General features: G+C 40.7%; 1 protein-coding gene across 2 annotated transcripts; it reads left to right on the top strand.

Annotated features, from left to right (window-relative positions):
• The first annotated feature begins 269 nt into the window (after window positions 1–269).
• On the top strand, window positions 270–26,578 carry ERICH5 (glutamate rich 5). Of its 2 annotated transcripts, XM_057532181.1 has the most exons (4): window positions 270–635; window positions 17,509–18,411; window positions 19,908–20,024; window positions 22,832–26,578. In XM_057532181.1, exons 1-3 carry the CDS (start codon window positions 578–580, stop codon window positions 20,018–20,020), a joined length of 1,074 nt encoding a protein of 357 aa, XP_057388164.1. In that variant the 5' UTR covers window positions 270–577; the 3' UTR covers window positions 20,021–20,024; window positions 22,832–26,578. The 2 variants fall into 2 exon arrangements, with proteins under 2 accessions (XP_057388164.1, XP_007165019.3); XM_007164957.3 differs by having other exon boundaries at window positions 19,908–26,578.
• Window positions 26,579–26,786: the final 208 nt, after the last annotated feature.

Here is a 26,786-nt window from a genome sequence, read left to right as displayed (position 1 = left end):
AAACTAAAGAGAGGCACAACACCTAAATGCAGTGTGGTCCTGAGTTGGACAACTGACCACACTTGAAGAGAGAGTGGACTAAATAGTATGTTATCAACGTTAAACTTCCTTGTGGTAACAGTACTGAAGTTATGTAAGAAGACTGTCATCACATATCTAGTCACCAATCAATAGCCACTGGCTACAATGGCCTCCTCCCCTCCCCAGCGATTTCGCGATGATTCAGATGAACCCTCCCAGGCCTTCGCCCTCTCTCTCCCTGACATCACCCTATCCCTGCTGAAGCCCTTTTCCTCTCTGCCTTTCCCACCCTCTCCACCTCCTCCTCCCTACCTGGCTCCTTCCTTGTCTCTGTCCTCTTCTGCGTCCTTGCTGGCCCCACCCTGGCTCCTTCCCCCAGCGAGCGGCTCGCTTTCCTTTCCAGGCTTGCGCTCTGCAGCCGCGGGAGCCGGCAGCGCGGAGTCGGAGGAACTGGTGCTGAGGCAGCGGTTCGCGCGGGATCCGGACTCAAGGACCCAAGCCCGCGCAGAGCTGGGACAGGGGGCGCGCTCGCCCGCCGGGCGCCCTCCTGCCCGCGATGGGCTGCTCCAGCAGCGCCCTCAACAAGGCCGGCGATGGCAGCAGGCCCCGCACCGGTGAGCAGGGGACCCGGCCCCACCCCCGCCCGGGCCTCGGGCTTCGGGTCGTTTGCTCCCCGGGTGTCCGTCAGGTGCGTCTCGTGCCCAGGCGGCCCGGCAGGGGGCAGCTCCTCCCTGAGGATGCGAGTGGAACCCGGAGCGGCGCTGCTGTGCCCCAGGATGCGGCGGTTCCCGTGCGCTCCGCCTCGCACGTTGCCCCCCGCGAGAGCCCAGGCGTGGGGAGGCCCTGCTGGGGGGATGTGAGCGCGGGGAGCTCGCCTTAAATCCCTAACGCGGTCAGCCACAGAGTTCTCTTAAACAGAGGCGGAATTGCCTCAATTTACGATAACTGCTGTTAATCCCTTAAACGTACGAGATTTCAGATTACTCTACAGATGGGCATTCACTCCATCAAATAGGTTCCTGCACTTTTAAAGAGGTCAGATACATTTTCCTCTATCCTTGGCTTAAGTATTTCTTGACGAATATGCATGTGATAAAAAAGAGGTCTTCACTGAATCCTATATAGAAATTCAACACGTATTCTAAGTGTCTACTGTATGACAGCCAGGTGCTTGGCTAGATGCTGAAGGTATTCAACATAAGTGACCCTACTCTTGGGGGTTGAGGTTGGAAGAGACAGACAACAAACAAGTTAAACAAATGATTGTAGGGAATGTTACTCTTGGGGAAGGACAAAAGTGTCCAACGGATGGAAGGGGTTTTTTAATCCTCTCAGAAAAGAATAAGTAACCTTGTTTTAAAAAACATTTTATCGCCAGTATAAATAACCATCCACATGAGTCACACCGTTTCATTTTTTATTCATGCTTTCATTGCTGTTGTAAGTTTTCGCGGATGTTGTTCTGAAAGAAATGTTAAAACGAGTGACAACCAGTTGCATAGAAAATTAATTAATACACTGCATAAATTGCTCAATGCACATCTCGAATCAACCAACAGGTGTATTTTGCTTCTGACCCTCAGTTAGACAGTACTCTCTTGTAATAGGATACTATTGTATGTTCATTAGCATTTCAACTCCATGGTCTTGGAGACCCCATAAATAATTCATTCCTGTTTCTGTAGCTCACAACTTCTTTAAATTCTGTATACAACACTAAGCCTGTGTTTATGTGCTTTTAGATAAAAATAGTCCAAGGTTATTAAATGTCCCGTACATGCATTTACTCACTGTACCCCCAGTGCTTAACAATGCTTGGCACATGATTGTTGAATGAACTACTTCATTTAATCCTTATAACAACGCTTTGACTAAGTATTATGATCATCCCCATTTTACAGAGAAGAGTAAATAATTTGTCCAAGGTTGCGGGGCTCCTTGAGAGTCAGAGCTGGGCTTGGAACTCAGGTGCTGTGATTCTAGAACTTGACCTTTTATCTGTTCTTTTCCTCCTTAAACCAGTTTGTGATAACTAGATTTAAACCTGTTTTTGTCTCAAATCCCTCTGGTTCCCCATCAGGTGTGTGGTCATCCACTATGCAAACAACAAAAGAAATATAGTAAAGTATAATAGAGTATTTATTATAATTTAATAAATTTAATTTAATATTATAATAGAGTTTATTATAGAAATATTATAATACATGCACATAATATATTAATATGATATAAATATAATAAATATTATCACAAGTAAAATATTTATCCCTAAGTAAGAGTCAGTAAAATATGAAGTTTATATTTGCTTCCAAGTTTAAACTAGGAATATTTGGAGGACATTTAGCCTTAGAGATATTTTCAGCAGCTATATAGATGCAGACAAGTTTCCTGTGCCCTCCCATAGAGCTACAGATAATCTTCATATCATAAGAGATTCTTTTAAAATTCACAATATCAACCTTAGAACTCCATGAGTTAAAGCTAAAATACATCAACTAGCCTGTAGACTGGATTTCTGTTTGTATAGTTCCGCCTAACAATTTTCTGTAACTGGCTTAAGAACTGTTATACATAGTGCAGTATTAGCCTAGAAGCAAAAGCATCATAAAATAATGGCTTGGGGCTTCCCTGGTGGCGCAGTGGTTGAGAATCTGCCTGCTAATGCAGGAGACACGGGTTCGAGCCCTGGTCTGGGAAGATCCCACATGCCACGGAGCAGCTGGGCCCGTGAGCCACAATTGCTGAGCCTGCGCGTCTGGAGCCTGTGCCCCGTGACGGGAGGGGCCGCAATAGTGAAAGGCCCGCGCACCGCGATGAAGAGCGGTCCCCGCACCGCGATGAAGAGTGGCCCCCACTTGCCGCAACTAGAGAAAGCCCTCGCACGAACCGAAGACCCAGCACAGCCAAAAATAAATAAATAAATAAATAAATTAAAAAAAAAAAAAAAAAAAAAAAAAAAAAAAAAAAGAGTAAATTCTATTTAAAAAAAAAAAAAAAAAAAAAAAGTAATAAAATAATGGCTTGGACTAGATTACCTCTGAGATCTCTTACAGCTCTAAAATCCTGTAGCACTAAAATATGGAGGTATAATACTTATTTTCTGGGCTCCAACGAATCAGATAGTTACTACTGTTTAGGTAGCTGTTAGGCTGAATAGGAATAGTCCATACTATTGATCGCGGGCAGACATTTGCTCTGACCCATCAGACACCGAATCCCACTGAGCTGCTTTCCATCACCTCCAAAAGATGACTCACTAGGGAAAGAGATGTGGGGGGAGGGGACGAGGACAGAGGTAGAGACTGGCCTCCGGTGTAAATAATTAACCAGTGCTACTCAAAGTGCAGAACAGAGCCTGGTACGTGGTAGTCACACATAGATTTTTACTGATTGCCCTGAAATGTGTGAGGAAAGAGGCTTTTCTTTTCCAAAGGACAACTAGACAGATTGAATTTGGAATTTCTTGTGTTCATGGAAGCATGTTCTACATATTAGGACAATTTTTGGTCCTTTCAGTGCCTTGAGGAGCTGATGAATCTGAACACAGAGATTCTGTTGACTTCATAGACATTAATGGACCCAAAGGTTTCCAGGTCTTTGGCATCCAAACCTTCCTCCCTGTGCTACCAGCCCCCTGCTTCTAGGTGTGATTACTGTTCCACTCTTTTCTGATATAAATGCCATCCATTTCTGGCAGACTTCTTCCTGAGATTTTATAGCTTAAGCACCAATGTGGACAGAGTAAACAGATGGTAATTATTGACAAATTCATTGCTAGGTTAATGTGTACATTTCCACTGACAGCTGTTATCATGTGTTTGTTCTTATCTGAACTCTCACTAGCTGCTTGGAGTTCACACTGCTTAGGTAATAGGATGAGGGTTGAATTTCACAGTTATGTGAATTGATCTTTGTACTGTAGAAATACCTTCAGTCATCAACCAATATTTTCACACAGTGACATTTCAGTCCTAAGTAGACAAACACTTCTCCTTTGTAATTGAAGAACAAACATCATTAACATTAAAATGAGTTTTATAGGCTTTTCTGGCATACACATATTATATAAATGGGATTACTTTCATTCAAGTGCTAGAAGTCTCTGGACTGAGTCTTGTATGTCTTTATGTCGCCTGTAGAGCTTGGCACAGAGAATGCTCAGTAAGTCTTTGTGGTGGGCCTGATTATTACATACAGCTAATTATAATGGAATATAAGAACTATGTACATGGTTCAAAAAATTGAAAACATTTGAAAAATGCATACAGTGAAAAGTATACCCCCCACCCTAGCCCCACCATCTGCTTAGTTCCAATCACAGCCATGGGTAAAACTTTTATTAGGTTTTTTTTTTTGTTTTTGTATATTGTTCGAATGTTTCTTTATACACTGCCAATATTATTTCCCTCTCCCATCTTTATTCATAAAATATCGTGTATTATACCTATTATTCTTTACCTTGTTTTTTCAGCTAAAAATATGGAGCTCTTTCTATAATCTCTCTATAACATAGAGTACTTCTTTCTCCTTTTTTACCCTTGTTTAAGAATCCGTTGTGTAATTTATTTACCCAGACCGCCAGTGAGGGACATTTGATTTGTTTCCAGTCTTTTCCATTGCAAACAAGACTGCAGTGAATTCCTTTACACATACATCATTTTGAAAGTATGCAAGCATAACTGTAAGACCATTTCCCAGAAGTGGCATTACTAGGTCAAAGGGTATGCACATTTATAATTTTGAGAGCTAACTGCCTAAATGCTTTCCATAAGGGTTGTACCAAATTACACTCTCATCAACAACATAATACATCTTTTTCTAAAATTGAAGGCTTTTGACATTAGTTCAACCTCATCAAAACATGAGCATGGAGCAGAAATCAGGAGACAAGGTAGGAGCACCCAGTTGGTTTCAGATGCTTTAGCTCATAATCTCATGTAATCCCCATAAGAGCCTTAGTTTCACCAAGTACAGCTAGAAAACTGCAGCTTAGGGAGGATAAGTAACTTGCCCAAGGTCTCAGAGCTAGTAAGTGATGGACCTGGGGCTTAAGCCCAATGTGTGTGCCTCCGAAGCTCTTGTTCTTTTCACAAACTCCAGTTCCAGCTGGGTCCTGTCCTGGTTCTGCTAGAACTCATCATGTGGCTGTCCACGAAGGAGAAATGCAATCCATATCTCTTGAGGGGGTGGTTGGGTCAATGGATGGACTGATGGAGATGGGGATTCAGGGGGATGAGAGTACAACTGAGAAAAGCAGGGGGAGAGTAGGCATCAGGACCCATGGAATAACAAAGACTGGAAGGTAACATTGGCCGAGATGGACTTGAGAAGACAGGGTTGGGTTGTGAAGAGATTCTCCTAGTCGTGCAGGAAAAGATCAACCCAGCAAAACAAAGCTTTATTGTGTTCTATGAAATCATTCTTCTGTAAGATTGCCGCATGTCCCAGCTCACATGTACACTTTCACTCTTTCCCTTTTGTGTTAATGTTTTACAACATCAAGTTTAAAATAAAAAACCAATACTTGTGAGGGTTCCTGAAAGGCTCACCAAAACTGATTTTAAAAAAACATCAAACTTGGCCAGGCTTCGAATCCCGGTGTATATAAGTGTAGGTAGTACAGGTAATTATTTTGTTTTTTTAAAGCAAAATATCAGAATATAGCTCTCCAAGTGAGTGTTAATGTCAGGGAAGTATCATGATGGCCTCAGAAGCTTCCTTACTGTCCCGGAGCTATTGCTGTTGTTCACATTCCTTAAACCCTTCCTTGGGAATTGCCATCAGGCGTTGGAGTTCATTCTTTTGTGTGTATTCAAGGGTGTCAGAGCTTCATCCCTTTAAGGATGAAGATTGCCGGGAGGGGGAGGACCCGGGGACCCCAAAAACCCAAACCAAAACACCTCACATTATTTTTAACAGCTAAAACGCCATAGGCATTACGCTTTCTGAAGGTGGGTGAAATAAGCCAGGTGGTGCTAGCATGCTGAGAAACAAGGGTGGTCATTGGAGATGGAGAAAAGAAAGGGCAACCTGTGTCATGGGGTCAAGTTCAGCTGACCCCATTTTCTTCTCTGTGGAAGGGCCCAAGGGGCTGTACGGTCCCCAGGATAACTGAACTGGGCTCTGGTGACATGGTGACTGTGTGGCCGTAGCCCCACATCCATGAGAGATGACCCTCTTTTCTCAGACGACACAATCAACAGTCCTTGGGCCTCTCCTCCAGCCTGGCTTTTCTAATAAGACAAAAGCCCCCGAGGCCTGATAACATGCTCTTTATTCATACCAAACACTTCTCGACTTTCTAATCTGTATGGCTTCACCTGCTTTGAGATGAGCAGATTCATATAAGGCCCGTTTAGATAAGTGACAGGTCCAAATGAACATTAAGTAGGAGAGGCAAGATGTAAAAAGATGCAAGAAACATCATGACATCTCTGCTCTATCTATATATTTTCCAGGTCACCGAAAGTCACATTTCATTTATATACAATTTACTCTATGGCCATGACAGTATAATTCAAAGTGGACATCAAAATAGCACCAATTAACATCATGTAAGACAGATAAGTATAAAATGAACTTGACTTCGTAGGCTAAAGATTGAAATGGCTCTTGGTCAAGAGGCTGCTCAGCAAGCCTCCTCTACGACCTGAGCCCCCAGCCTCGGCCTGCTCCTTTGTGGCTGTTCCAGATTCCTCTCCCCCAGGTCCCCCCATGCCAGGCCCCTGGGGGTCAGTGATAGACCTGCCTCCTCTTCACTAAAAGAAAGGCCCTTGCGATCTGCTTCCTTCCTCTACAGTCATAAGGATGTACCATCAAATCAAGTATTCTTTTTTTCTTATCAAGTAATTGTCTGCTCCTTCCACCAGGACACTCATTCGGGGACAATACTTTTTCAAGCCTGTAATGTGTTTGTCTTTATACTCAGTGAAAAGGCCCTTTCTGCTCTCTCCAACAAGCAGCTTTTCTTTAAAACCTAGTCCTAAAGGGTCCCTGCAGGATGAGAACATTCCACCCTTTGCAGACTGCCCTGCTTCATCTATCTTCTCAGCCTTGCCCAGCTAATGCTGCTCTAGTCTATTTTCGGTGACAGAAATACACTTGTCCCTGTATTATATGTATCACAGCTTCCCAGCCTGTGAGCATGGGATCCAGTGTGCCAGCCTTCCTCCCAGCCTCTAGGGAGGCAGGGTCGGGATGGTCCGAGCCCTCCGGGTACAGCTTTCTCCATGTGCCCCGTGTGCTGCACAAATACCATATTCTATGTGTGCTGTGACATTAAAGAGATGGGAAGCCCTGGGCTAGGCCTTCCAACTGCTCTATCGCTTTCACTAGTAGTTTCTCTTACTGAGAGAGAACATTTGCCTTCAGCCATCCCAGTGAGGACCTCTGTTGAAATGTCCTCCCCAAACCACCCTCCTTGCTTCTTTCTCACTGTCACTGGTAATGATAAGGAACTTTTTTCCCCTCCTTATCCTTTTCCATTTTCCTAAGACTGCTAGGAACTGCATAGTTTCCTCTGGCTAATTTCCTTTTCCTTTGTTTGCCCTGGAGTAGCCTCTACAGACTAGATGGCTTTTTGTTTTTTGTTAATTTATTTATTTTTTTTGGTTGCATTGGGTCTTTGTTGCTGTGTTCGGCTTTCTCTAGTTGCAGCGAGCGGGGGCTACTCTTCGTTGTGGTGCGCAGGTTTCTCATTGCGGTGGCTTCTCTTGTTGCGGAGCACGGGCTCTAGGTGCCCCGGCTTCAGTAGTTGTGGCACGTGGGCTCAGTAGTTGTGGCTCGTGGGCTCTAGAGCGCCGGCTCAGTAGTTGTGGCACACGGGCTTAGTTGCTCTGCGACATGTGGGATCTTCCCGGACCAGGGTTTGAACCCGTGTCCCCTGCATTGGCAGGCGGATTCTTAACCACTGCGCCACCAGGGAAGTCCTCTACAGACTAGATGGTTATGAGAGGCTATAATCACCTGTACACCTTGAATTAGTGTGTGTGTGTGTGTGTGTGTGTGTGTGTGTGTGTGAGAGATAAAGAGAGAGAAAGAGAGAGGTGGAGGGCACACGTGAGAGTGAGAATTTCAACATACTAAGAGACAGTATAGAGTTCCAATTTAAAATGTGGGTCTGGAGTTGACTGTCTGGGTTTAAATCCTGCTTCAGGATCATTTATTAGTTGTGTGACTTTGAGCCACTCAACCTCTTTATGCCTCAGAGATGTCATCTGTAAAATAGGATTAACAGTAGTTCCTATTTCATAGAGTTGTCCTGAGGAATAAATGAGTTAATACTATAGTGTACCTGGAATGGAACCTAAATATGCCTACACCAGGGATTGGCAAACTGGTCTGCTGGCCAAAACAGCCCACCACCTGTTTTTATAAATAAAGTTTTATTGTAACACAGACATGCCCATTCACTTACACATCGTCTAAGGCTGCTTTCTCACTACGATGACAGATGACAGAGTTGAGTAGTTGCAATAATGACCCTATGCCTGGCAAAGCTGAAAATATTTACTGTCAGTCTCTTTACAGAAAAAAATTTGCTGACCCCTGGCTTGGAATATTGTCTAGTAAGTCCTCAATAAAAATGATCAATTAATATCAATTTTAGTAAATCTCAAATTTTATTGCTTTTCCAAGGTCAAGTTTTGTTTTTTCCCTCAAGATCAAGGTCTAGATCTGAATTTGTTGATTTTCTGAACTTTTTTTCTTTTTAGTAAATGTGTTAAAGGAAAGTGACAAAAATACTGTCAGTAATAGCAAAAGTGGTACAAAAATATTCAAAAATCACAAAAGTGGTTATGCAAATGGCCCAAGTTTTATGAACATTTTTCTAAGGCTTCTAGAGCTTATTTTGCTAGGTTACTTGCTCTTGTACTTTTGCTACTATAATTTTTAAAAAATAGACGATTTTAGAATAGTTTTAGATTTACAGAAGAATTATGAAGATAGTACAGAAAGTTCCCATATAGTCCACATCCACTTTCCCCTATTATTAACATCTTACATTAGTAGGGTACATTTGTCCCAAGAAATGAACCAAGCTTGATACATTATTATGAACCAAAGTCCATACTTTATTTTTAAATTTACTTAATTTATTAATTTGTTTATTTTTTGGCTGTGTTGGGTCTTCCTTGCTGCGCGTGGGCTTTCTCTAGTTGCGGTGAGCAGGCTTCTCATTGCAGTGGCTTCTCTTGCTGTGGCGCACGGGCTTAGTTGCTCCCAGGCCTGTGGGATCTTCCCAGACCAGGGCTCGAACCCGTGTCCCTGCATTGGCAGGAGGATTCTTTTTTTTTTTTTTAATTTTATTTATTTATTTATTTATTTATTTATGGCTGTGTTGGGTCTTCGTTTCTGTGCGAGGGCTTTCTCTAGTTGCGGCAAGCGGGGGCCACTCTTCATCGCGGTGCGCGGGCCTCTCACTGTCGCGGCCTCTCTTGTTGCGGAGCACAGGCTCCAGACACGCAGGCTCAGTAGTTGTGGCTCACGGGCCTAGTTGCTCCACGGCATGTGGGACCTTCCCAGACCAGGGCTCGAACCCGTGTCCCTGCATTGGCAGGCGGATTCGTAACCACTGCGCCACCAGGGAAGTCCCCCCTCACTTCCCTTAATGTGATCTGTACTAACCATAACAGCAAAGTCATCTGAATTGCATGTGGATCCTTAACCTGAGAGAGCAGTAGCAGCGGTCAGCTGAAAGACCTGGGTTCACAGTCCTACCTGGTCTGCCCGCTGCTTTTTCTGGGGGCTCTCAGGGTACACTAACCACCCAGACTTGAGGTCCAAATGTCTGGCGTGACTCTGACTGCTCTGTTGCAAAATTTAAGTATTCCATCCCAGCCACGGACTTAGTAACTGCTAATGGGAACACTCCCTTCTTGAGCACAGACACCTGCTCTTGGCCACAGGCACCTTTGTACTCTGCACCGTGATGGAGTGAGGCACAGACACAGTGGCTGAGCCGGGAGAACGGCCGCCAATATGAGCATCGGTGGAGCCGCTTGCTCACAGCTCTTAGAGAGCAAGGCACAGCAAGTATTAACCTTCATTTCAGATGAGAAATTAGAAGACCTCTTTGTCCTGACCTAGCCAAGGTGGAGGCTTAGCAAGCCCAGCCAGTTCTGGGACATGAGGAAGCTTGAGAAAATTCTTGCTCCCCAGTATGGAGCTCACTTAGATCAGCTCTGGCCCTTGCTTCATTGCTGAAGCAATATACTCACCTCATCTCTCGTGCTGCCATGGCATGCTAGCATGAGGACAGAGACCATACCCAATGTTTAAAGATGGGCAGCAATGCCTGTGGAGAACACAGGACATCCACACCCATCAGTTCTGTGTGTTCGTCATCCACTTTAGTCTCTCCTAACTAATCCCATCATGCCTTTCCCTGATAAACCCAGAGTGCTGCCATAGATAAGCTAACTATCTGGGGATCTTATTAAAAGTACTGATTTGGGTTCAGTGGATCTGGGCTTGGGCCTGTGAGTCAGCACTAAAACAAAAACCAAAAACCTCCCAGGTAATACTGATGGTGCAGGTTCTGTAACCACAATTTTCTTTAAAGCACCTAAATCTTCAAAGTAGGATCACACTTCCTTTGGCTCACATCTGAGCTCTGCTACTCCGAACTGTGCACCCTTCCCGGATAAATGTTCTTAATCTTTCTGTGCCGTATTTCCTCAACTATATGATGGAGATAATAATGGACTTACCTTGTGGAGTTGTTGGGAAGATTGAATGAGCTAATCCCTATAAAGCTCTAGGCACAGTGCCTCAATAAATGTTAGCCACTCTTGTTCCTAGTGAAGCATCATGGGCGAGGCCTGTTTAGGTTGGTGAAGTGTCACAATTTATACATATCAGAGACATAATCTTCACTTTCTCTCTCTTTTTCCTTGTTCACTGACGAGTCTTTGATTTTGTAGACTGGATTTCTGCTCAAATATTGGATCCCCATTTACCAATAATGACTATCAGTCAATGAAACTTGCCTTTTTTAGTACAAATACTGTTGATAATTTTTAAAGTGATGTTTTATGCAATCACTGTAAAATACCTTTTTTGAAATAAGAGTTTATCTTATGGGAGTCTAGAAGAAACCAAAGAAAATGAAACTAGAAAATCATATCTGAAGGCAGTGACTATTTGCCATGTTTGATGACTGGCTCTGAGGCTCTTCCAATGTCAGCCTCTCTCCTAGGCAGAAGCCCCCCATCTCCATGTGTACTTATCAAGTATTCCAGAAATATCTTTCGAACTACATGTTCTTGTTACTCTGTAGTTAAATTTCAAAATTAGGTTTACCTTCAAACTTTATTGCATTTACCTTGTGATATCAAAACTAATTTTAGGGACTTCCCTGGTGGCACAGTGGTTGGGAATCCGCCTGCCAATGCAGGGGACACGGGTTCGATCCTTGGTCCGGGAAGATCCCACATGCCGCAGAGTAACTAAGCCCGTGTGGCACAACTACTGAGCCTGAGCTCTAGAGCCTGCGAGTCACAACTACTGAGCTTGCGTGCCACAGTTACTGAATCCTCCGCGCGCCTAGAGCCCGTGCTCCGCAACAAGAGAAGCCACCGCAATGAGAAGCCCCCGCAATGAGAAGCCTGTTCACCGCAACAAAGAGTAACCCCTGCTCGCTGCAACTAGAGAAAGCGCATGCACAGCAACGAAGACCCAAAGCAGCCAAAAATAAAATAAATAAATTTATTAAAAAAACCTAATTTTAGATACGTAAATTCAGGTAGTTCTACTAAAAAATGAAAGGTGGTTTGTCTGATTTTTATTTGTCCTCTGTAGGATTTTTTTGGCTAATGGTTTCATACTCCAGTTACATGGGATATTGCGTAAGTTCACCTCTCTTCAAAATGAGTGCCTTTTTAACATCTATTGACTGATAGAACACACCCTTGGGGATTAACATTTGTGCCAAGGCACATAAGGACAGTATCTTTACATACTTTGATGAGGGAGAAGGGCAAAAACAGCTAGAATAGCACCACTGTTAGCTCCAGAAATATTTGTTGTATGGATGGATAAATGATGGAATGGAATTGAGGAGAAAGCAGAGAAAGAAAATGAGAAGAAGATGAGTGGATTCTTCCCTTAGAGCAGACTCATGCTGCATCCCTGGTTCCCAAAGCTGAAAAGCTACCAGAACCTAGAAATGGTGGCAGCAAGGGAAAATACCAGGATGCCGTTTCTCATTGATTCTCTAGAAAACTCAGCAGACAATCCAGTGAGGTCTTTGGGATGGCTGATATGCCCTAGCCATGGATTAGGAAATATTGACCTCAAGTTTTTCTCCTTGCTGGGTAGAAACTTTTCATTTTTGATTAGGGTGATGAACTGAGTAGAAAAGCTTCCACCATAATGTGAATTTCAGGTATGTTAGTTCTGGTTCTAATCCCTTCTGTAATGTTGCCTAGTATTTAATTTCTTTGTGTGCCTATCACAACGATGCTTGCAACAAGGGTTCTGTTAGTTCAGCTGTCACAACAAATTTGTGCAGGGATCAACTTACAACAGAATCAAGAGAGATAATGAGCACCAAAGGATTAGGCCCAGAGCAGTGTATGATTTGATAAAATGTAGGGTTCAGAAAACAGTCACACCCTTAAACAACTTCGGGTGTGGAAACAATGCATCTGTCCACAATATTTATTACATAATAATACAGATTAGGCATAGAATGTCACCTGTTTGTGAACAAAAGATCTCACTGCTTTTCAAGTTAAAGTGCGAGAAGAAATGATGTAGAACCTTCTTCCACCTCAAGGAATTATCCTGGGGATTCACAAAACCATGTGGACAGAGTGTGGAGACCCTTGGGTAAGAGGTCGTGCATAGGTACCAAGCTGTGCTTAATAAGGGAAGTAGCTATTATTTGAATTTCCTTGCAGACAGTAAAGTCTAGGATGGCGAGGACCAGATCTTCCTTGTTAACTGCTGTAACCCTTGTGCTTAGCCCAGAGCGGGCATATAGTAGGCACTTGATCAATACTTGATGAATAAATGAAATCAAAGACAACAAACAGAATGAAACATATTTGTTTATATAAAAGCTAACAGTGGCCTTTATTAATGCCAGTCAAGTCCGGTCAGATCATGGCTGACATGAATACTACTTCATTATCTATCAGCAATCATGATTTAAAACTTACCATTAGTAACAACAGAATTTTATAGGTCAACAGTGACAACGTTACAGTGTTTAGGGGACTGTTTATCCAAGCTCTTTAATGTTGCAGTTCATTCTTTCTGTTGCTAAGTTAGCTATAATTTATTGACAGGGCTACTGCTAACCCACAGAGGACCTTTATGAAATTAGAAAAAGCTGCCCTTCCCACCCCTGATGCATGCAACCTTGCTGGTGCACACAGGCTGGACTTCATCTCTCCCTCACCCCTTCAGCAGGACACATCCCACGCAATGAGAAACCTGCAGAGCCGTTTGCTGCGTCCCTGTTTACTGAGTACCTTCTCATGTCACATACCATGTTGAGTAATTACACACATATGACCTCAGAATTATCAATGATCCTAACAAGGCTGAAAGGCAAAGATAATATCCCCATTTGATAGATAAGGAAACTGAGGTCCAGAGAGTTTCGTAACTTGTCTGGATTGCACAGTTAAGTAAATGATGGGATAAGGAGTCACACTGAACATGAGAACAGTCTGCAATACCCTGCTCCAGCTGAAGAGGAAGGAGCCCAGATGGATCCCAAAATTGTACTTCCCTCAGCAGCTGGGGATAAAAACATGCCGAAGCATAAGAAAGGAAGTTTTGTGGTCACTGTAGTCTTTAGTATCGTGTTCTCTGAGAGACGGTTTGAAACAACCATTTGTTTTCCAACCCTTTTCATTTATTGACTCTGATCTTTCTTTTTTTCTGAATAGGCTCAGAGAAAGGTACCAGTATTAGGATGAATAGAATTACCTTCCCTTTCTGTGTGTCCACCACGGTCTCTTCCTTGCTAGGGCTGGCAGGTGAAGTGTAACGCTTTCCATGGCTGGCCAGTCGCTGTGCTGGTGTTCAGGGGGTGCCAGTCGCTGTGCTGGTGTTTTCCAGGTATTAACTCGTGTAGTCCTCACAAAAACTCAACTGCTCCTCTTCCCACTCTACAGGTGATGAAACTGAGGCACAAAGAGGCTTAACAAGGCTAGTAAGTGGAAGAATGAGGTTTCAAACCTAGTACATTGGAGGTGTCATTTTCAAGATCATAAGATCTCTGTCCTCCCCTTTAGAGCAGATTACTCTCTTCTATCACATAGGAAAAAGAACTACTGAGTGATTAGTGAGGAGTTATTAACTCCGAAATACATTTATTTCAAAATTCAGAGTGCAGTTAATCAACATGAATTACAAAATGAGTGTGTCACTACACTTTTTTCACATTTTCTCTAATTTTTGGTGATCATTTTAAAGATGTTTTAGCTTTTGGGGCTACCTCAGAAAAAATGTTAGAGACAGTGACTTCTTTTGTAATATTTCCCAGCTTGGTTGACTATTTTCAGGTTGCAGTATAAGAATATTATATGTTGAGGACATTTCCCTACTTCACGTATGCCAGTAAGATTAGAAAAAGTATATAAGAATGAAAATCGATACTGTGATCATGGGCATCAATGTTCTAGTTATGGCAAAAATTGATAGATCCTTTGGAAACTTAAGACACCATGTGTGTATAAATAAATTTTCACAAAGATTTTGGTTTTAGGGGAAAAAAACTTGACTTAGCCTGATAGCATAATATATTTTTCAAAATATAAAATTGAGTGGCTATGATTTGGGCGTGTCAACACATTTTTTTCCTTCAAGCTTTCTGCTCTAGAAGAATGATGACAATAGAATGCACCCACAGCTGGCACAACTGGATGAAAATCATTCATCTCATTTAACTGACAGTACTGAACACTGTAATAACTATTTTACCAGAAAATATAATTTGGCAGACATCTGTGATTAGCATAATAATACATTTCCTTGTCAATTCCCTAAGGCAGCCATCACCTAAACATCCTTTGTGTGATAGCTAAATGAATTATCTTGTCATAATGAATTTCTTTATAGGCCTGAGAAATTGCTTCTGTTAAGTTGCCTTCTGTGCTATTAATTTGAAGGCTTCGTGCATAATGAGGCTGGAGGGTGAGGTGAAGGCTAGCTCTGGACCCCACGCCCACAGCCTGTGTCCTGTGTCTCACAAAATCCTCTCTGAACTCTGCTTCTCCAGCTTCGGGCTCTAATTCCTTTCCACTGGGGGATTCAAACACAGTCGCAGAGGTAGGGTGGGAGACTATTTGATCTGAATAAGTGTATTAAAAAGAGAAACAATTGGCAGTGAAATGAAGTAATGAGAATACATAAACTAAGGATGTGAAGATCCATGACAGTTACTAACTCAGGGGAAAAACAAACAAACAAAAAATGTTTACACAAGTAATAGTTTACTACATGGCTCAGTTCTTCATAGCAGACATATTCATTATGTGTACATATAACTGAATATCGATATAACCCAAATTACAACATGATTACTATTGTATTTTATTTTTATTTTTTAAAAAATATTTATTTATTCATGTATTTGGCTGCATCGGGTCTTAGTTGCGGCACATGGGATCTTTGTTGCGGCATGTGGGATATTCCATTGCAGCGCGCAGGCTCCAGAGTGCACAGGCTAAGTTACCCAATGGCATGCGGGATCTTAGTTCCCCGACCAGGGATCGAACCCGCGTCCCCTGCATTGGGAGGCGGATTTTTAACCACTGGACCACCTGGGAAGTCTCATGATTACTAGTTTAAATCATTACTAATATGCAATTACTGAATTGAAAGGAAATGTGAATGTGTAATGGGAGAGGATGAAGGATGATGGAGGTGTGGAAAAAAAAGAGCTAAGTCTTTATTTTCCATAGTGGGAGTTAGTTGAAATGCCCAAACTAAAAAATAATGAAGTAGCAATTCACTTAGAGATATAGGAAAAAAAAGTATCCCTCCCAGATAGCTAAATTTGACCCTAGAGAAGGGGAAAAGAGAGAGGAGACCTGAGCTTAGTTGTATATCTTAACTTACATTAAATAAGCAGGTAACTCTTTAAACTATATGCATATATAACTGGGGTCAGGGGTAACTTAGGGAAAAAAAGAACAAGAAAAGATGAAAAATTATCTTTGGGGAAAAAAAGGTAGAAGAGGAAATATATCACCTAGAGGCCCATTTTAACATGCTGGTTTATTTTCTTCCAGTATCTCCCCCTCTGTTTGCTTTTCCTGTCTTTCTCCTTTCCAATGATCAACATTGCTATACTGTATACAAAATTGATAGCTAACTTATTGAGCACATAATTGCACAGCAGACCTTGTGTTAATATACACTTTATATCCATTATTTTATTTGATTAACCCAACTGGGAGTGCTGATTTTTAAACTTATTATATAATAATTATTTTATTATTTTAGCATATGGTCTTCATAATCATCTTTTTCATGGTACAGTAATATTCCACCCAATGGATTATTGATCTTTCCCCCAAATTATTAGACTTTTAAGCTGTTTTCCAGATTTTGCTGTTATAAAGAATACTGGGATGATATACTTTCCCCCAGAGCATTTCCCTGAAGTTTATGCTTTTAGGGTAAATTTCCAGAAGTAGGATCACTGGGTCAAAGAGTATAAACATGTTGCCCCATTGCTTTCTTAAACTGTCCAGAGGGCGCTTATGCATTCATTGTTTAATGTGATACGATGCCTCTTGCAACTCTGACATAGGTAGGAGAGACAGATTCACTGCCATTTTATAGACATGATTATTGGGAGCTAAGTTCCCAAGGTCACACAGTTGGGGGAAGAGCCAGAATTAAAATGCATGTTTCCCAACTCTCTCTTGATTTCTCTTCTAACCAGGACCCCCAAATGAAATGAAACTCAGGCTGGACTGTGCCTGCCACTTTCTCTCCCAGACGTCTTAGTTTTGACCTAGTGGGGCTTCTCTGTCATGGGACCCTTTCCTTTCACTGAGGGCCATTCTGCTTTAGGGGGAAGTTAAGACCTCTCTAGCAGCCCAAGGACCACTTCTTGGACTATAAAATCTTCTACTAAGCCTAAGGAGGAGAAAGGGTGGGACAGAGGAAAAAGCGTGAGGGGACAAAGGGTACTGAATTAGAATATGGGACAGGAGTCATGAGAAGGTGCCCAAGGAGCAAACAGGAAAAAAACCCTGTGATTTTGGGGGACCTTCATGCTTAAGACTAGGTATTTGAGCTGAAAACACTAAAGAGATTGGACTTAGGGAATGTTAGGGTCATGGTATGGCCTCTCTGTGCTCAACTGTACTGTACCCAGGACTGTCTTGAACTGTTAAATCTACTTCTTGATAGCAATACGCTTTCTCAGGATAGAAACTAAACAACAATTTGTATTTTTTTTCTTTTCAAATGAATGATAAAAAGTAACTTCAAATATGTATTTTTCAACCACAGAAGAAAGTGAGTCCTGCTTTGTCCAACCAAAACCACGTACACTGGGAAGAGAATCTACATTATATGGCAAGGTACAAAAGGAAAGCCTTCCTCGACTAGAAAAGCCCAAGATTTCAGCCGTGTCTACAGCTAATGGTGTTAAATCCCTCCATGAACAGCCCCTGACAAAGGATGCTGCAGACCCACCAGGATCCACAGAGGAAACTCAGCCTCTTAAGGGACTGAAGGAGTCTGGGTCACCTCAGCCAGGTGGCAAAGATGATACTCCAGGAGCAGGAGAAAAGAAGGACGTGGAAGCAGTGACAGAGGCTCAGCCTTTTAAAGGAAACGCTGAGACCGAACCTTTAGGAGCAGAAGCCAAGAGTCAGCCTTTGAGGACAGCGGGAGAGAGGGACTCTCCTGGAACAGTGGAAGGTACTGAGAATCCACAAGCTGCCGGAGAGATGACACCTCGAGGAACAGCTGAGAAAATTCCATCTCTGGAAGCAGCTAGAGAGCCACAATCTCAAGAAGCTCTGGAGACGGATGAACAGTCCCAACACCCAGAAACAGTTTCCAAGGAGATGGAATCTCCAGAAATATTGGAAGGAAGTCAGCTTGTGGAAACAGCTGAAAAGCATCAACTTCAAGAAACATTGGGAGAAGATGAGCAGTCCCAACTTCTAGAGATGATTCCCAGAGAGAATGGAACACCAGAAGTATCAGACAGAAGTCAGCTTATGGAAACAGCTGTCAAGGATGATTCGCTCCATAAAACTCCTGAAGGTCCAGGAGACATGGAGCAGATCCAACCTGAAGGAATAGTTGGAAACATGGAACATCCGGCAGGAATTCTAGAGACAGGGGCAAATGTGGAAACGGTCAGGAAAATTCATGCTAACGAAGAGGACCAACACGTTGAAGGTAAAAGTCATGCTGTCACAGATTCAGGTTGTTTAGGTGTGCTCCATAAAAGATCATCTCTGGGGGACAGGGGTGGCTGACACAGTCCCTCTAGTCTCTGTTTCCGTGGTTGAAGTTCATTTGACCCAAACCAAAAAGGCTTCCATACTTGAAAAACAGGCATTTGACTTTCTGGCACAAATTTTCTAAAGCATAGTGTGTGTCCAGATTTGTAACCTAGAGCTTCATTGTTGAATAAAATGGAATATTGAAGGAATGTTAAATTTCTGAATTTTTCCAAGTTCACTCTTCATCAGGCCCCATGTATGGCATGAGGGTACAAATTGAAGATGGTCAGTGGAGGAACTGACTTTTTAATGAAAGAACACACAAATGACTCTTAGAGTGTCATTTTCATCTTTGCACTCTTATCCTTGGAAAATTACTGTCAGCCTGCTCCTGTCCTCCTATAGTCTTTTTATCTTTATTAGAAGACTAGAGAAATGTACTACGTCTTAGCAAATGGTGTTTTTTTTAATGTACTTTACCAGTATAAAGCAAATGGTATCTATACTGTTCTTTATTGGAGTTATAATAAAAAAAATTCTTCTAGGGCAGGATTTACATTTTGGTAAATTTGGGCTTCACCCTACGGTATAATTAAGTGAAACATTCATCCATTTTTTAAGTCTCTCATTAGTTAATGCAGCAGTTTTTGAGTGTCTAATCATCAGCTAGCTGCAGGAATAAGGGGTAGTCCCTGTTCTCAAGGGGCTCACAGTCTAGCAGGGAGAAGGCAGAATTTAAACAAAATACTACAGTCTACTGAGGTAAGTGCTTTAGTGAAGGTATATAAAAGTGCTCTGGGAATAACAAGGGAGAAGCAAGTAAAGGTATATATTTGTTAGATCAGGGTTGGCAAACTCAAGTCTTTAGGGCCTAGGATCATGACAGTGGGTGAAGTGAGGGGCACATGTAATGCTGTGGGAAGCCCCGGGCATCTTGGTGAACAGACGCACAATCCTATCAAAAGAGGCAGCTGCTTCTGGGCTCCACTCAAAGCATGGGGATCAGTGTTGCCCAAAGTGACTTCTTAGGGAAAAATTTGTATGTGCAATGGCCAGCCTTTTAAATGTTTAAACTCTTTAAAAGTTCAATGATTGTTTTCTTTAAACACCAGAATGACCAAACAAGACGCTTTCTGGGCACCCATAGAACACATTTTGATTTAGATATAAATGGAACTTTCTATTTGTAATATGTTCTACTGTCTTTCTTGCGTAATTCTGCATCCTGATTTTATATAAGAAAACGCCAGGACTCGGAAATGGTAAGTGACATGGGCCACGCTGAGGATCTGAGAGACCCAGGGCAATTGCCTTTCTTGACACCACCAGAGAAACTTACCGTCTAGACCTAAAAAGCAAGAGCTGCCCCCCTTGGAAACCAGCTGCCGGGCACTTTGTTGCTAATGCTAAACAAGTATCTCTTAATATCACTTTTGGTTACTTTTCCAGGTGAAACAGGAGAAGAGGTTGAAACAGAGATGGAGAATGAGAAAGTAAGTGAAGGGGCTGAAACAAAAGAAGAAGAAACAGGAGAAGCTGTGGGTCTTTCAGCAGCCACGTAGATAGGTATGGTGATGGAAGGGTGAACCGACACAGCGTATTATAACAGAGAAGACAGAAAGCGGCAGTGAAGTTTGTGGTTACAGATCTTATCTTTCAACATCTACATCTTTTATACAAGGAGTGTGGTTATCATGTTCTTGATTACATTGTTCCATAAAACTGCTAAGCTGTGAACAGTTTTTCTAGCTACTTACAATTCAAAACTACAAAAAAAAAAAAAAAAGGAAAGCAAAGAAAAAGAAAACTACAATACCCAGAGCCAATACCAACTAGGGTATATGTTCGTTTAAGAGTGTGAGGGTGTTTTCTTCACTGTGGCAATGGGTCCATTCAGTGTAGAAAATGAGACCCTAAAAGAAAGTATAAACCTTTAAGTATAGGTGGCTGGAGAAAGGAGTTAGCAGAGTTTAGGGAGCTCATGATAATAAAGTCATACAGTTGGAATTAGGATGGAGTAAGAATGATCAACAATAACCGGGCAAACTATACCTAGTATTTCTTTCCTATCACAGAATTTAGAGCTGGTGGGAACCTGGGAAAGTATGTCATCTAATTACCTTCTCACCTTAAGTCTATCTACTACCATACATCCTTATTGATCATGGTGTATTAAATATGGTAACAAAATTCTTCTTAAAGGAATGCAGACTCTGGTGCTGTTATAAGATTAGGTATTTTCACAATGAAAGGTTACACATGTTTTATGTGCCATTTTGAATCGTCTAGTGATTTTATACTTATGTGAGGTGTTTCAATTGGTGTTATCCTTTTGACTGACATTAAAGGTATTTTAAATTAACTGACTTTTAAATGTATTTCAGAGGCAACAAACAGCAAGAATTAAAACCTAGATTTGTTGCCTATGTGGAGTCTATTCCTTGGGCCCTATTTTTTTTTTTTTTAAGATTACTCTGATTTAATATTAGGCTTTAGATGTGGAAAACAGCTGAAAAATCAAGATTTAAAAACCATTTATAATATTTCATTCGTGTTAAAATGATACACCATAGAAAGTCACTTTTCAAGTATTCCTCCAAAGTTGCCAAGGGATTTTGGTAAATGATGATATGTGAATAATAATAATGATAGCAATCTTGCCCACCAATGAGTGCCTTGTGTTTATGAATATCAGGATAGAATTATATTCTGGAAACATTTTGTATTTTATCTTATTTGTAAATATATAGTTTAAAGATAACTGCTCAGATGAATTAACTAGACTCTTTTACTTTAGCTTCTGTATTAAACTGACTATTAAGATGATGTAATTAATTTTAAGAATATAGGATAGAGGGAAGAATTATCATCCTTACTCTGATTTTAATGTTTGTTTCTGACTTTAAAGAGTTGAGGTAGCTAACAAGAGGAGTTACTTGAGTAGATGACTTCATCCTTCCTGCAAAGTAAAGAAGCTGGATTGTGATTTTATTGAGAACAAGGGTTGTTTTATGTGTCTTTGAATTCATGCATTTAACTCTTTTAATGGGACACGATAGGTGCTTGATAAGTATTTGTCAAATCAATAAATGAATAATAAATACCAAGTGTTCCCATTTACACTTAATTCATTAAAAAAGAATGTAGAATTCTTTATATATTGAATTTGAAATATGAATTTGTGTGACACTAACGTTTTCATTCCAAAGCTGCTCAAGCTTAGTAAGACTATATATTTGGTGTAGTTCCAAAAATAGTAGTAATTTGGGGTCAGGAAGTTACATAACTCAGAACTGATACAACATCTTTCAAGCTACGTTTTGTAACCCAAAGGTGTTTTTCCTGACCCAAAGGTATTTTTATATAGATATCTAGTAAATAGAAAATGTCAGAGCTTAGTGTAAAATATGATCACCTTAAAAAGTGATTGTACTTTGTATCAAGTACTGAAATAGTAGGATTCATTTATTTAATAGGCATAAAGGTCCATTCTCCATTGTGTGGATTTTTTAAAAAATCTCTAACATATGTTAAAGAGATCTCTATTCAGAGCTCATTCTTGAAAGAAGTCTTTCTCAAAAGCATTATTACATAGTTGTAATGTAAAAGTTTTCAAATTACTTATTAATACCATTATTTTCCATAATAACTAAAATCATTTATTCTCAGAAAAATTTGGAAATTTGTATAAGTTTCTGATACTTTCTATACTTTTGTCTTTGGCCTTTAATATGGTTACTAAGACATTTTTAGAAATTATTATTTTAGATAATATTAATAACTTTGTAATTCAAAACCTATAAAGAAAATTGAAATGTTCCATAATATTTGAATATTCCAAAATTAAAACGTTTCATCTAAATAACCTGCTAATTTATTTTTTTAAACAAAATTAAAGTAATAAGTGCCTGTAGTAAAACTCAAACAATAAAGAAAGGTATAAAATGGGAAGTAAAGTTGTTCCTCCCATACCCTTTAGTCCTTCTATGAAAAGATGATAAAGCTTCTTGTGTTTACTTCCATAAGAAGGTAATGTAGGGACTTCCCTGGTGGTCCAGTGGTTAAGACTCCACGCTCCCAATGCAGGGGGCCTGGGTTCGATCCCTGGTCAGAGAAGTAGATCCCACATGCATGCCGCAACTGAGAGTCCACCTGCCACAACTAAGAGCCCGCATGCCTCAGCTAAAAGAGCCCGCATGCTGCAACTAAGACCCGGCACAGCCAAATAAATAAATTTTTAAAAAGGGTAATGTATAAGCCAGGCTATATGGATATGCTAAAACAGAAGTGTATGATTACACATCCACATTTTAAAACACAAATGACTGGCTTCCTTGGTGGTGTAGTTGTTAAGAATCTGCCTGCCAATGCAGGGGACACGGGTTCGAGCCCTGGTCTAGGAAGATCCCACATGCCGCGGAGCAGCTAAGCCCATGCACCACAACTACTGAAGCCCACGTGCCACAACTGCTGAAGCCTGCGCGCCTAGAGCCCATGCTCCACAACAAGAGAAGCCACCACAATGAGAAACCTACACACTGCAACGACGAGTAACCCCTGCTGGCCGCAACTAGAGAAAACTCCCGCTCAGCAACAAGACCCAGCGCAGCCATAAATAAATAAGTTAATTTTAAAAAAACCCACGAATCACTATTTTGTCCTTACATTGTGAAAAAGTGCATGTAAAACCACGAATCCATCCTTTCCTTTGCTAGAATTTTTTTCTTTTGCCTAAAACTGGTATATAGACTTAGCATAGCAAAGTGCATTCTAAGTCCCCAGACTCTGAGAGGAGTTTATCAATTTTGCTTTCAGATTCAAAATGCACAAGTTGGATAAGTCTTGAGCTATTTATAATGAATTAACAGAAAAACTACCATCAGGGCTGGATTTTCCACTGGATTTTCTAATTCCAGTGGCCATACAACCACTTTGTAACCCAGTTTTGTGATCTATTAAGATGATTGCAGAATTCTCTGTATCTAGCTGGGAAGGAAATGGTGAACAAACGATTCGCCAGCTGGCATCCCCATTAGGGAGTGAACGTTGGCGTTTAATGACAGAGGATGCCAGTTGCAAATCTAGGAAATTCCCAATCCAGACTCCAAAACTCTTGGCCAGATGTGCTCTGTACCATCTCCTGATACCAAGCAGGGCCCTGTGGGGCTCCTGGGCACAAAGCCTTTCTGTGTCCCCCATTTCTTTGATTACAGGAAACAGCCTTCATTCAGCCTCCATGACCTTCCCTGAGTTCCAATGGGCAGATTCAAGCAGTTGTTAATTAGGGAAGGGAGGGGATGCGAGACCAGGGAGAAACAAACAGTCAAGAGCAGCCTTGGGGCAAGGCTCTATTTCCCCATCAACGGATGCACACAACAATATCTTTGAGCTATTTTGCAGATACTGAAACCCCCTCCAGGTGAGAGAAGTTAACGATTAACGATGATATGCTGCCCACAAGCATGTAGACCCCAGACCAGTTGGACCTGAAGGTTGATGATGCCGACTCCTACTTACCTCACCACCAACCCATCAGAAGAATGTCCATGAGCTGATCACGCCGTATTTGAACAATTACTATAAAACTTCTATCTTCTCCAAGTGAGGACACACAGGTTTTTGAGGCAGGAGCCTGCTGTGTTCCCCCTTTGCCTGGCAAAGTAATAAAGCTATCCTTTTCTACTTCACTCAAAACTCTGTCTCCAAGATTTGATTCGGCACTGGTGTACAGAGAGGCTGAGCTTTCTGCATCACTCCTGGGGGACCCACAGGATAGGAGTGTGTGGCCAACATGTGACCTCATTGCTTTTTCCATTTAAACTTTGCAGTAAGAGTCCTAGCATAGCTAATAGCCTTTGAGCAGTCGAAACACCCACGTCATTATTTAAAAAAAAAATTTTTTTTGGCCATGCGGCACGGCTTGTGGGATCTTAGTTCCCTGACTAGGGATCGAACCCAGGCCCTCAGCAGTGAAAACACAGAGTTCTAACCACTGGACCACCAGAGAATTACCCATCATCATTCTTAACAAATGCTTTATTCCACACTTGGCCTTGAGTTAAAAATGGCTTTTAAAGGAAAATATTTCTTTTCCACATTGAAGTAATCAAAGAGTGTTGGGTGGTCATAGTCAAATAATCTGTGCTCTTCTGGTAAATACAATAGCTTCTTAGATCATCTAACATTACAAGCATCTCATTTTTATAAAGCTAATCTGGTGACCCAATTCTGAATTGTTTCACAAAAGTCAGCAATGTGAACATCATAAAGCCATTCATGTAGCCCAGTACATCTGTTGGGTGAAAGGAGAATGATCCTCTAATAGCAAGGCATGGCTGTGTCTGAAAAGTTGAAAGCATTTGCTCACAAAGTATCATTTAATCTAAAACTTTGTCAGCTCCTCTTGTCCCCAGAGCTTATAAAGTTAACGAGTGAGATTGGTTGTAATCTCAAGGTTTTGTTTTGTTTTGTTTTGTTTTTTTTCAAGGTTTTAATTGCAGAATCAGTGTAATCTCAGAGAACTGTTGACAGGTGTGGAATTTCTCTTTTCAGTTCTTGTTACTTTCAGCAAAAGTTAAGGAATTCCCTGTCAGTGTTAACCCATATGGAGTCAAACTGGAGACCTTCAGCTTTACTTCAGAAATACCACCCAGCAAATGTATTGGGCAATAGTTGAGATATTGCAAGCTAACAACCATTATTGTTACTTCTGCACCTAATGAAAGAAGTCTCCAGACATCAGCCAGGCTTTAATAACTTTTGAAGGTCGAAGAGGGGCCAGTCTGTATTATGTTAATCTAAATTACCCTTTCTGTTTAATAATGTGCAACTGATGTGAATAAACATGTAACTCTATCCACTATTGGGACAGAGATCTGCAAGCCTCACCAGTTTCCAGAAAAAGAGTTCTGAGAAACCAGTTAGGGACAATAATTTTGGTTTGAAATCTGCCTCATTTTTTTTTCCTTGTAAAATATAGGTAGTTCTCAAATTTTTCTTAACAAAATAAAAGTAACTGTAGCAAAACATAATTCATGCTATCATATAAATTGATGAAAAAAGTAATGCATATTATACTGAATCAATTTATGTGACCCTGACTCCAAATACTTAAAAAAAATATATTCAGTGATAAAGAGAAGAGGCTCTCCACAGCAGCTGTACTGTTGTAGAGGGGCTTTGGGCTGGGAGGGAGTTTCAGCCCCAGCACCTCACTAGGAAGACACAAGGCCCAAAGGTGAACTCATAGCAGTCCACTGTGAAAACAAATGAAAAGTTTATTTCAGCTAGTGGTTATTTAGTAGATCAGTATGGATTTGCTTCAAGTTTTCTGGATATCAGAGCTTTGTTAAAAAGTGTTTTTTTTTTTTTTTTGGTAAAAACACTGCTTCTAAGTACTTGTATATGACACAGTGATTATTTAGGTAATAATTGCAAGGAAGAACTCCTTTACTATTAAAATAATAATTTTTTCTTAGTAAAAAATGAATACATGTTCATGGTAGAAACTTCAGAAAATATAAACTTTAAAAAGAGGAAATCTAACATTACACATAATACAATCAGTCAAAAATCATGTTGATGCGTCTGAGGGATTATTATTTTTTTAGTGTTGCAATAGCAAGTTAGCCAAAGCACAACTATTAATAGAACTTTATGTCTGTTGAACTGCTGAGCATAGCACTTCTGGATTTTCCTCACTGGAATCTATTGGAGATAGCAGGTTAGAGAGAATGTTCCAATAATCCTTGCTATATTAGTAAATATTGATGAGTGTTATAAAGAGAGCAACTATGCCCAAGTATATTAGCACTTAGCTGACCACAATTTATGATAACTAATTTTTTGATATCTTAGGAAAAAACACAAACTAAAAATTTTATTTGAAGTTATTGTTAATGCTTTCTAATTGTTGACCAAATGTTAGTGAAAAGATTGTAAGCTCTTTAGAGAGCAGGAAAAGTGTCCTACAGGGCCTAGTACAAATTTTGCACTCTAACTGCTTGTTGATGACAAATGCTCTTTATTCTTATATAATCATGATAATTTCCTCAGAACTGAATATAATTGGCTATAGGGAAAATATGGCCAAAATATTTATAAAATTATTTTGTACTGCTGGTTCAATATTTACAATTTTGATTGAATGTTATTAGAAATAAAGTGTTTGAAAGCTTTTCTCTGTATTTATGTGAATTTTTGTTATAGAAACTTATTACTTTTGACTCATTGTGTCCTTCAGAAAGAAAAGCATTTTTTTTTTGTTTTTTTTTTTTTTAGAAATTCACGTTCTTTTATTTATTTATTTATTTATTTATTTATTTATTT

The sequence above is a fragment of the Balaenoptera acutorostrata genome, chromosome 17 (assembly GCF_949987535.1).
Source record: "Balaenoptera acutorostrata chromosome 17, mBalAcu1.1, whole genome shotgun sequence".
NCBI classification, from domain to species: Eukaryota; Metazoa; Chordata; class Mammalia; order Artiodactyla; family Balaenopteridae; genus Balaenoptera; species Balaenoptera acutorostrata.
The sequence above is the reverse complement of the archived record's forward strand: the minus strand, read 5'-3'. Positions and strand labels throughout refer to the sequence as shown.

Excerpts from the sequence above, each read along its gene's own strand:
- ERICH5 (XM_057532181.1), top strand. The coding sequence starts at position 578 with ATGGGCTGCTCCAGCAGCGCCCTCAACAAGGCCGGCGATGGCAGCAGG. Across the intron at positions 636-17,508 it reads TGGCAGCAGGCCCCGCACCG|AAGAAAGTGAGTCCTGCTTT; the intron begins GTGAGCAGGGGA and ends TTTCAACCACAG. Across the intron at positions 18,412-19,907 it reads AGAGGACCAACACGTTGAAG|GTGAAACAGGAGAAGAGGTT; the intron begins GTAAAAGTCATG and ends TTACTTTTCCAG.